At 43.4% G+C, this 12,163-nt stretch overlaps 1 protein-coding gene across 1 annotated transcript; it reads left to right on the top strand.

Annotated features, from left to right (window-relative positions):
- Positions 1-879: 879 nt before the first annotated feature.
- On the top strand, positions 880-11,390 carry LOC129841119 (pre-mRNA-processing factor 19-like). Its single transcript, XM_055909227.1, has 16 exons — positions 880-1,111; positions 1,436-1,585; positions 1,802-1,878; positions 1,989-2,130; positions 2,504-2,574; positions 2,804-2,872; positions 3,074-3,115; positions 3,360-3,434; positions 3,637-3,712; positions 3,937-4,046; positions 4,204-4,359; positions 4,517-4,586; positions 6,032-6,205; positions 8,144-8,226; positions 8,589-8,694; positions 9,000-11,390. Exons 1-16 carry the CDS (start codon positions 1,093-1,095, stop codon positions 9,095-9,097), a joined length of 1,518 nt encoding a protein of 505 aa, XP_055765202.1. The 5' UTR covers positions 880-1,092; the 3' UTR covers positions 9,098-11,390.
- Positions 11,391-12,163: the final 773 nt, after the last annotated feature.

The raw sequence follows: 12,163 nt of genomic DNA, 5'->3' as shown, positions 1-12,163 counted from the left end.
TCCCCTCTGGTTGCACATGTGACATGCTGGTAAAACTGATTTAAGTTTGCCTGCATTAAAGTCCCCGGCAACTAGGAGCGCCGCTTCTGAGTGAGCATTTTCTTGTTTGCTTATGGCCTTATGGAGTTGGTTGAGTGTCAGCATCGGTCTGTGGTGATAAATAGACGGCTACAAATAATATAGATGAGAACTATCTCGGTAGATAGTGTGGTCTACAGCTTATCATAAGGTACTCTACCTCAGGCGAGCAATACCTCAAGACTTCTATAATATTAGGCATTGCACACCAGCTGTTATTGACAAGAAGACACATGTACCAGGTTGTGATGCAGCTCGACAATATGCTCTCGATGGTGCTCCTGTAGAACACTGTGAGGGCCCTCGAGGACAGGCCAAATTTCTTCAGTCTCCTGAGGTTGAAGAGTCGCTGTCGTGACTTCTTCACCACGGTGTCCATGCTGTTTGACCATTTCAGCTCCTCGGACTGCTGAGGAACTTTATGTTTTTGACCGTCTCCATGGCAGACCTGTTGATGAGGAAGGGGGTGTGCCCAGCCTGGTTTTATTTATAGTCCTAGCCTTCTTGTCTAGACTATAAGTCTACTTCTTCTGAGTTGCCATGAATGGTGAAAGCAGATTCACACACATTTCAGCACTGCCTTTGACACATTTTGATGACCATATAGTATTTAGGCTATCTCTTGTTGGTCCTTGCTATCCGGGATCTTTGGGGTGCCCTTACCCCCATTGAAGTTGACATTTAAAATGGTTAAGGTTTAGGGTACGAGTGTCCCAAGGATTTTGAATAGCACTATAGTTTGTTGAAGACCTCAGGCTAGGGGAGGGGTTGGAAGACTCATGCTATCCCAGCATGCAATAGTCGGAGCTGCACCCGAAACGCGCAGCCGCGGTCTAACGTGCGTGAATACGGAAAGAAACATTTATAAATCAATATTAATTTAGCCGGATTATTATTGTATTACAATCAACACAAAAATAAGCTACAGTTGGATCTGAAGAACATTCATTTATCTGTATTGATACGGTGATCTTGGAGGGAACGAGCGCCCGAGGGTTTAGCTAGCTACTGAAAATGTCCCTGGTTTGTGCAAGTAAGTTCAAATGAATGAATGAATGAGTCGAGTTGCCCTTCCGGAAAATTAGCGGTACAGAGACCGCAAATATCACGTTTGTTGGTGTATAATAATGTCTCTAGAACCTTCCCTTATTATTGTCACCATATGCATGTTATACAATTTAATTAGCAAGCAACCCTTTTCAAACATTGTGGATCAGCTTGACATAGGTGTTATATCTGCAAAGTACAGTTAAACGGTAATGTGTCCTTCCATCTTCTGACTAGAGTTGCGTTTGCCGTATTTATATTGTAATTGCGGGCATGCAAATTTACCCCTCTCGCTCTACCGTCCATCCAGTATCAAATGAGGTCCCGGAACACCCGTGCGTGTCGCCGGTGTCCAACCAGGTGTTCGAGCGGCGGCTGATTGAGAAGTACATAGCTGAGAATGGAGCAGACCCTATGAATGGCCAGCCTCTGTCAGAGGAACAGCTGATAGACATTAAAGGTGAGGGAGACATGGAGGAGAGTGTGTTCAGATCTGATGCTGAGCTGAAGTCAACACAATAAGGGTAATCCATATTATTTGACTTCCAACTATTCCTGCATGGTGCCCGGTAATCTCTAGGCTAGAGCGCATTCTGCCACTTCAACAACAATGGTAACCCCACTAGTCAGGGGATATCTCACTACATTAAGCTATCTTTGTCTCCCCCTGCCTCAGTCTCTCACCCCATCAGACCCAAAGCTCCCTCGTCCACTAGCATTCCAGCCATCCTCAAAGCTCTGCAGGACGAGTGGGTGAGTCCATGTATACTCGGCTACACTCCCCTCCGCTGTGCCTGAACTGAGTCACACACACACACACACACACACACACACACACTCTTCTAAAACGATCTCTCTCTTAGGATGCGGTGATGCTCCACAGTTTCACCTTGAGGCAGCAGCTGCAGACGACACGTCAAGAACTAAGCCACGCCCTCTACCAGCATGACGCCGCCTGCAGGGTCATCGCCCGTCTCACCAAGGAGGTCACTGCCGCCAGAGAGGGTGAGATATATATATATATATATATATGTATATATGTGTATATGTGTATATATATATATATATACATACGTACACACACGCGCTTGTGTATACACACACACATGATGCACTTATATACACACACATGCTTGTACAATTAACGTGAATATACATTCTAACACACACACACACACACACACACACACACACACACACACACACACACACACACACACACAGTATTATAGACAGACAGTATTATAGACAGACACACAGGCAAGCATACTTGCACACACTCTTATGTTCATCTGGAAACAGCTTTGGATGTTAGTGGCCATGGGGCGTCACTTCTCATTTCTCCTCTGCTATATTTTACCTTTCTCTCTCCCCGTAGCTCTGGCCACTCTGAAGCCACAGGCGGGATTGGTGGTGGCTCAGGCAGTCACTTCCCAGCCCCATGTCACGGTCAGTGATTGGCTCAAAGCCCTCAGTCAATTTAAATTGATAGTTAACTGGTTCGCATGAGCTCAAAGTTTGTCTCTTGATTGAAGTCTTCGGTCTAAGTGAGACCTGTAAAGTTGTAGTATCTATATGTTCATATAAATATGATTTTTAACAGCTGACACAAATACACATTTTCTAATAAGGAATGTACCATTCTCGTTTGTTATTGATTCTGTGTTTCATCTCGCAGGCTGGAGGTGCAGGAGAGCCCATGGAGGTCAGTGAGCAGGTGGGAATGATACCAGAGATCATACAGAAGGTAAGAGATGTCCTCACATACATTCACATCCACAGTACAAGAGGAATGATACCACACTGTTATACTAGACTATCATGTGCATTCATTGCAAATATTACCATATAAGGCTGTGGTGTATCAAACCTTGAAATAACCAATCAACCATGCTGTCACACTACCAGGCACAGTGTTCTATACTAAGATGTCCGCCTTTCTCCACAGCTGCAAGACAAGGCCACGGTCCTGACCACGGAGAGAAAGAAGGTAACTATTCCAAATGCCAAAAAGTCATTTTCAAGTAACTTCCCTGTTGTTATTCATAGAATAACCAACCTAATGTCCAACCAGTTGTCAGCTTAGTATAGGCTATGGCTGTCTCTCCAATGGCACCCTACTCCCTACATAGGGCACTACTTTTGAACCGGGGCCATAGGGTGACATTTGGGACGTAGCCATGCTAGGATACATTTTTGTCCAAACCTCACCTCTACAGTCTCTCTTCCCACAGAGAGGAAAGACAGTTCCAGAAGAGCTGGTCCGAACGGAGGACCTCAGCAAGTACAGACAAGTGGCTACCCATGCTGTGAGTACGTACGTGTGTGTGTGTGTGTGACCTCTAGCTATGGCTGGTGTTGGAACACTTTATTCTTCAAACCTTGGGCAAGTTCAGAAAGGTTCCTCCCCGTTTCAGATCATTTTTCTTCCATTTCGTTCTTACTGAACACAGCTCTAAATTATGTTTCTCTGTCTCTTTCTCTCGGTCTCTCTGTGTGTCTGTCTGTCAGGGTCTCCACAGTGCCAGTGTGCCTGGGATCCTGTCTCTGGACCTGTGTCCCTCCGACACCAACAAAGTGCTCACTGGTGAGACACACACAGTCCACTGCCCATTGTAGATATACACACACATTGTTTCTGTGTGAATTCCATCAAAATGCTTCCTCGCTCCCTTGAGGAAACAAAAAATACTATGGCACACCCTACATTTCCTATATAGTGCACTGCTCTTGACCAGAAGGGTGACGTTTGGGACTCAGACCCTGGCCAGACCCAGATACAACCCCTAACCTCTCTGTCTCCCTCTACAGGCGGGGCTGATAAGAACGTGGTGGTGTTTGATAAGAAGGAGGAGCAGATCATCGCAACCCTGAAAGGACATACCAAGAAGGTCACCTCTGTCATCTATCACCCCTCTCAGGTGAGACACACTTTCTTTCTCTCCATTGACATAGTCCCCAGCAATGTCTTGCACTGGAATTACTCTGTAACTCTAATATCCCTTACCTCAACAATTTCTCTCTCTCTCGCTCCCCCCTTTCCCTCTCTGCGCACTCTCCTCCTCTCCCTCTCTCCAGTCGGTAGTGTTCTCAGCCTCTCCAGACAGCACTATCCGCGTGTGGTCCGTTACCGGGGGCAACTGTGTCCAGGTGGTGCGGGCTCACGAGGCGAGCGTCACCGGGCTCTCCCTCCACGCCACCGGAGACTACCTGCTCAGCTCCTCTGAGGATCAGGTAACACACACACACACAAAACATATGTACACACATAAAAACAAAAAACAAACACGTAGATTTGGAAGTCAAGAACGTTATGTAAAGACTTTATTTTTATCTACTGTCTCCCCCTCTTTCTCTACTTTTTATCTCTTCCCTTTTCTCTCTCCATCAGTACTGGGCCTTCTCTGACATCCAAACAGGTCGTGTTCTCACCAAGGTCACTGATGAGGCTGCAGGATGTGGTGAGTGCTTCTCTCTCCCGCTCTTTATTATTTTTATTGAGGAGATCGGAGTAAGTAAGCAGCCATGTCCAAGCCAGAACGGCCCATAGAGCAGGAGCATATATCCTGTTTCTGTAGTGTGAGGCAGCTTGATGTATAGGTACACCCCCTAGACAGGACACTAGTCTACCCAGTGGCGTGCCTGGGGCCTGGGCCTTCAGTGAGGTCCTACACAGTCCCACCCGAATTAATCCACCTCTTATTACCATCATTATGATGCCATGGCTCTAGACACTATACATTTAGACGTCGGCGTCGGGCGACCTCTCCTTACAATGTCTAACTTTTCTTGAAAAGTTCGTCTTGAGAATGGCGTTATAATTATATCCTCGACCAAATCGATATCTTCTCCTCCTTCCGCCATTGTGGATTGAAAAAACAGCTTAGTAGTACGCAAATTAATTTGTTTATCAAATTCAGTTTCCTAGTTCTACATAGACCTGCCCATAGGACCTGCCTCTCAATATTGGTAATCCAATCAAAAGACGTGCACACACTACGCCTGCTAGCTGGCTCCTGTGTAACACTGGAGCCAGCCAGCAGGCGTACAATAGCCAGCTATAAAGCTGATTGGTTGACACTAAATTTTCATTTCCATTCACTTTAAGCTACAAGCGCCCGCACTGTTGATTCTGAAGGCCTGAGGGCAGATTTTAGACCCCTGGCAACACATGATGGCTGAAAATGATTGGATAAAAGATTTAACATAAAGACCAACCCTCCAAATCTCAACCTGGGGCTGGAAGCAGTGCAACCAAGAGGAAAGCTATGAAATGAAGAGTATAACTCTTACTCTGGGGAATAATTTAATACATATTTGTGGAAAAATATATTTAAAAAAAATATATATATATTCTGATGATGTTTAGGCCAGCAGAGAAGGCCTTGCTGGCCCTGACGGCCCACCACTGAGTCTACCACAGGGTGGTAGGGGGAGGATGAGTGAAAGGGCAGTGGGCTGGATTCGAACCATGGCGATTGTGGCAGCTCTAATCGCTGGACCACACCGTTGGACCTCTCTCTTTGTCTTCCCAGACATTTTATTGACCACATGTTGCTAGGGACAAGACGTTTTATTGATTACATGTTGCTAGGGACCAGCTTCCTCTAATTGTCTGTCAGTATGCAAAAGTATAACTTCCCAACTGTGGGGTCAGCCCACCAAATAATGTCCCACATATCAAGCCCCTTAAATGCCAGGTTGTCTTTCCTATGTAAATAGATAGACAAAAAACAATAACATTTAATCAATCCTCCCCCCTGTGACTTGACTGACCTAGTACCTAACTGGAGTAACTGAAATCAAATACAATATTTCCAACCACCCCGTCCCCTGTACTCTCTGAAAGCACACTGATACATTGCAAATACATGTTCTTTCCACATCCTGTCCTGCACCCCTCCAGCTCTGACCTGTGCCCAGTTCCACCCTGACGGTCTGATCTTCGGGACGGGGACGGCCGACTCTCAGATCAAGATCTGGGACCTGAAGGAGCGCACCAACGTGGCCAACTTCCCCGGCCACATCGGCCCTGTCACTTCAATCGCCTTCTCTGAGAACGGATATTACCTGGCTACAGGTGAGATTGCTGTGTGTTTGTGAGAAAGGACTCTCTCTGTGTATGTGTGAGCGCACGCGTGAGAGAGAAGATTAGCTTTGTTTGTGTGTCAGTCTCTGTTACACTCTCTGTGAGTGAGTGACTGTGTGTGAAGTTGTCTTTTATTCCTTTGTGTAAACACTGTTAGACATTATTGCTCAACTCCAGTGGTGATTTTAGCATGTACAGTGGGGCAAAAAAGTATTTAGTCAGCCACCAATTGTGCAAGTTCTCCCACTTAAAAAGATGAGAGAGACCTGTAATTTTCATCATAGGTACACTTCAACTATGACAGACAAAATGAGAAAAAAAATCCAGAAAATCACATTGTAGGATTTTTAATGAATTTATTTGCAAATTATGGTGGAAAATAAGTATTTGGTCAATAACAAAAGTTTATCTTAATACTTTATTATATACCCTTTGTTGGCAATGACAGAGGTCAAACGTTTTCTGTAAGTCTTCACAAGGTTTTCACACACTGTTGCTGGTATTTTAGCCCATTCCTCCATGCAGATCTCCTCTAGAGCAGTGATGTTTTGGGGCTGTTGCTGGGCAACACAGACTTTCAACTCCCTCCAAAGATTTTCTATGGGGTTGAGATCTGGAGACTGGCTAGGCCACTCCAGGACCTTGAAATGCTTCTTACGAAGCCACTCCGTTGCCCGGGCGGTGTGTTTGGGATCATTGTCATGCTGAAAGACCCAGCCACGTTTCATCTTCAATGCCCTTGCTGAAAGACATTAATGAGCGAGCTAGGACAGACGTAGCCAATATAACTATTTGTTCAGCACTTCTGAAATGTACACATGACAGAATTCAGAACATGGGCCGTTCTTAGGGTTCTCCCTGTACACCAAGTCAGAACGTAGGATAAATAAAGGGGGCATATAAGCAGACAATGCCATTTCTTACAATATTCAATTACATTTCTCTAAAACAGGCTATAGGCTACATGTGCACCAACAAGTCAGAACAGTAGGCTAAGTTAAGGATCAGATTATTAGGGTGAGGCACATGGGCTACGAATAGCTTACTACACAACATACAGCCTGTTTGGATGGGCACTTATAATGTCAATATATGGCAGTACCCAAGGGGCTTGTATTTTCAAGCTCTCCCTGTAGATTTTGTGGTGACGTAGTGTCCCCATGAGTGACAGAACACTGAGCCAATTGTGAATAAAAATATGTATGATCACATTTTATAGCAAAAATAAATGATTCAGTAGCCGTTTTCTAGGTATTTCTGCCGTTTTGTTTCAGAGCTGGTAAATTTAAATTCACAAAGTCAAAGAACTACAAATCCTATAGCCTATCCCACCTTGTGTTGCAAAACTGCACGTGAAGAGCGGAGTTGAAAGATACATTTTTAGAAGCGCTGCACATGGGCATAAACGTTGGTCTAATTTACTTGAAATTAAAGTCTACTGAAGTGAGACTTTGTCCTTGTTTCTTGGTTATTTACATTGTTAAAATTCACAAGCTAGGTTGTTTTTTCATGTTCGAGTTTCAACTGCTAGGTAAGAGGGCAATGCATCTACTAGTCAGACTCTCAATGGCACAAACATGACTTGAGTCGCGTTACCATGGTAACCTCCACCTTAAAGGGGCAGGGGAACATTTATGTATCATCTGTGATATTTTGGTTAAAAGACGGGTCACAAAAAAAATGAAATGAAACAATATGCCACTACTTCTTACTAGTTCTACATTTGTTTTAGAAACATTACAAAGCATGCTCATCTGTTTTTGCATGTTTTGTTGGTGTAATTATTTCGAACCAAAATATTTTGTCTGGTTAAAAAGAAAGAGTGGCTGGTAGATTATTTTATTTTTTATCTACTTGACACAGTGGCTGGTGGATCAAAAAGTAAATGTTTGGCCCTGCTCACCTCACCACCACCTCTCATGTCTCCAGGTGCACAGGACAGCTCAGTGAAGCTCTGGGATCTGAGGAAGCTGAAAAATTTCAAAACCATCACCCTGGACAACAACTATGAGGTAAGAAGAGCAGAAAATTAGTGCACGTCTGTAATGACCTCTATTCCCTACACTACTTTTGACCAGAGCCTAGTGCACTATCTAAGAAATCCGCTGCTATTTGAGAGACAGTCGTTGTAGACTGTACACTGGACATTCAGAAGCTAGTCGTGCTACAATCTAGCCTGGTCCCACATCTGTTTGTGCTCTTGCCATCTCCATTTCCGTCACTGGCATGAAAATTCCATAAGGAGTTTGCAAGAGAACAGAAACCGAATGGCACCCAGGCTAGCAACGGTCTGCTCTGTATGAATACTGTAATCTCCTTGTACTGAACTACCCTGTACATTTAGAGAAATTATATTTGAGTCTCTTTCCCTCAGGTGAAGTCCCTGGTGTTTGACCAGAGTGGGACATACCTGGCTGTGGGTGGCACTGACATCAGGGTCTACATCTGTAAGCAGTGGTCCGAGGTCCTCAACTTCACAGGTAAGAGAATGCACTGTGTGTGTCATACTGCTAGAGATGCAATGGCGAGTGGTGATGAGTTAGCTTGGGACAGAAACAGTGGTCTAGAGGTGGGTCTTCAAAGTGCCTGGCTGGATGACGATAATAGCAAGTGTGTATATACAGTACCTTATGAAATATTCAACAACAAAAAATATCTTTCAGGTTTACTATTTCGTTTATCAGCACCTCCCCAACTTTATTGGGTGTGCGTCAACTCATGCTTTTGAGTTGATTTCAAGTCAATTTTTTTTGTGCCTGTTATAGTTTTGTTTTTCTTTACCCAGAACACACTGGGGTGGTGACAGGTGTGGCCTTTGGGGAGCACGCCCAGTTCCTCACCTCCACTGGAATGGACAGGAGCCTCAAGTTCTACAGCCTGTAACAACATGGATCATATGAGCAGAGTGATGGATGTCTCTGATTGGCTGGCCTCTCTGAGGCCACGCTGATGATGTATGCATGGGATGAGACTTTGGCTATGTCCCAAATGGCACCCTAGGGAAAAGGATTCCATCTGGGGGGGACACAGACCCTGCAGCAGTTGATCAGAAGGGAAATGCAGCTTGATTGGATAATAAACTGAGGCTAGAATGTTAGAATGGATTTTTAACTGATATGCTCTTAATAATAAGGATCGGAACCTTTTTTTTCCATTTTCGCCTAAAATTACATCCCAAAATCTAACTGCCTGTAGTTCAGGAACTGATGCAAGGATATGCATATTCTTGACACCATTTGAAAGGAAACACTTTTGAAGTTTCTGGAAATGTGAAATTAATGTAGGAGAATATAACACATTAGCTCTGTAAAAGATAATACAAAGAAAAAAACATGGAACAAAAAAAACATCAGCTTTGAAATGCAAGAGAAAGGCCACAATGTATTATTGCAGTTTAGGTGCAATTTAGATTTTGGCGTGTATGTGCAAAGTTTTAGACTGATCCAATGAACCATTGCATTACTGTTCAAAATGTTGTATAAAGTCTGTCCAAATGTGCCTAATTGGTTTATTGATACATTTTCAGTACATAACTGTGCACTCTCCTAAAACAATAGCATGGTATTCTTAGCTACTGTAAATTGGACAGTGCAGTTAGATTAACAACCTGCCCAGGGACTGCAGTTGAAAATTAGCCGGCTGGTTAAAACCGGCACTTTAACTGAAACGTTGATTAATGTGCACTCGCCCTGTAAAAAGAAATAAACTCAAACAAGAATTCAAGCTTTCTGCCCATATCAGATATGTCTTTGTCCTGGGAAATGTTCTTGTTACTTACAAACTCATGCTAATCGCATTAGCGCGCTCGTCCCGTGGCGGGGAACACCAATCCCATAGAGGTTTTAACAATGGGGAAACGGAGCATATCAGTTTGGATTCCAGGCTACTAGAATGCACCCAAAATATGTCATACAGCAATGCTATTGTATATGGCTCATACTATGTTATTGTTGTATTTTACCTTTATTTAACTAAATCAAATCAAAGTTTATTTGTCACGTGCGCCGAATACAACCTTACAGTGAAATGCTTACTAATCAATAGTGTGGAAAAAAGGTGTGTGTGTGTAGGTAAGTAAAGAAATAAAACAACGGTAAAACGACATTTGAAAATAAGAGTAGCAAGGCTATATACATACACCGGTTAATCAGGCTTATTGAGGTAGTACGTTCATGTAGGTATGGTTAAAGTGACTGCATATATGATGAACAGAGAGTAGCAGTAATGTAAAAAGAGGGGTTGGCGGGACACAATGCAGATAGCCCGTTTAGCCAATGTGCGGGAGCACTGGTTGGTCGGGCCAATTGAGGTAGTATGTACATGAACGTGACTAGGCAAGTCAGTTAAGAACAAATTCTTATTTACAATGACGGCCTAGGAACAGTGGGTTAACTTCCTTGTTCAGGGGCAGAACGACAGATTTTTACCTTGTCAGCTCTGGGGATTCGATCTAGCAACATTTCGGTTATTGGCCAAACACTCTAACCACTAGGCCGAGAGCCATGGTATGTGTCCCAAATGACACCCTATTCCCTATATAGTGCTGCACTACTTTTGAAAGGGGCCCTGGTCAAAGGTTGTACACGATAAAGGGAATAGGGTGCCATTTGGGACTTGGGCATTGACTGAATCACACCAAGAGCCACACAAGCATATTGTAGACCATGTCCTTTCATCAATGTGTATATAGTACCTTGTAAGACCATCAATACCACACACACAAGGGAGCACAAACACAGAGGTGACTTCAGAGTGTACATTGTTGTAGTAGATATATATATAAATATATTTGAAGCTCAGTACCATCCTATTTGGATTAATATCGTAACAGTATCAGAATGTGGTCATAGTCTTTACAGCTTGTGGATTTCATGCCTTTTATTCTCCATTTCCGTGTTTTTAAAAAAACGATCCATTATGTTTCTTGTACAATGTGAATGATTTTGATTAGTTGGTAAGTGATGACATTAATTTGATGAAATTGTAATATTTGTATTTTTTTTTTTAAAACCTCTTCCATTTCACTGTTTTTTCCCCTTATCTTTATTTTATTATCCTATTGTCCCTCCTTTCTCTCTTTCTTCATGAAATGCCTGTTTTATGCATTTTTCTTTTGCCAGGTGAAGACTTTGTATGTTTTTTGGATCATCAATCAATAAACATCAAAATAATCCAATCCGCTCTCATTGTGTTGTCTGTTACATGCTTATTACACATGCCCTCTTGTTATACAACACAATTACCCGTGTGTGAGAACACCACTGTCCCAAATAGGACAGTACTAGAACAGTTGGAGACGTCACGTGAGTTTGAGAGTGGAACAGTGTGACACAGAAGAAAGACAAAGGGAAAAAACGACCTCAAATAGTTTCAGCCATCTAACTTCGTAATCTAACGGGCATCTGTACTGGAGGTCCTTGATGATCTTCTTGGCCTTCCTGTGACACCGGCTGCTGTAGATGTCCTGGAGGGCAGGCAGTGCGCCCCAGCTTCCGGAGAGCCCTGCTGTTATGAGCGGTGCGATTGCTGTACCAGGCGGTGATATAGCACTACAGGATGCACTCACTGGTGCATCTGTAGAAGTTTGTGAGAGTCTTAGGGGCCAAGCCTAATTCCTTCAGCCTCCTGAGGTTGAAGAGGCACTGTGCCCCTTCTTCACCACGCTGTCTGTGTGAAGGGACTATATCAAATCAAATTGTATTTGTCACATACGCCGAATGCTTAATTACGAACACTTTCCCAACAATGTAGAGTTAAAAAGAAAGAAAATAATCACAAAAAAAGTAGTAAAACAATAAATAACAATAAACCTGGCTATATACAAGGAGTACCGGTACAAGTCAATGTGCAGGGGTATGAGGTATTTAAGGTAATACGTACATGTAGGTAGGGGTAAACGTGACTAGGCAGGATAGATAATAAAGTGTAGTAGCAGCGTATGTGAAGAAT

The sequence above is a fragment of the Salvelinus fontinalis genome, chromosome 42, assembly GCF_029448725.1.
Source record: "Salvelinus fontinalis isolate EN_2023a chromosome 42, ASM2944872v1, whole genome shotgun sequence".
Classification (NCBI taxonomy): Eukaryota; Metazoa; Chordata; class Actinopteri; order Salmoniformes; family Salmonidae; genus Salvelinus; species Salvelinus fontinalis.
This window is presented reverse-complemented; position numbering and strand designations above follow the sequence as displayed.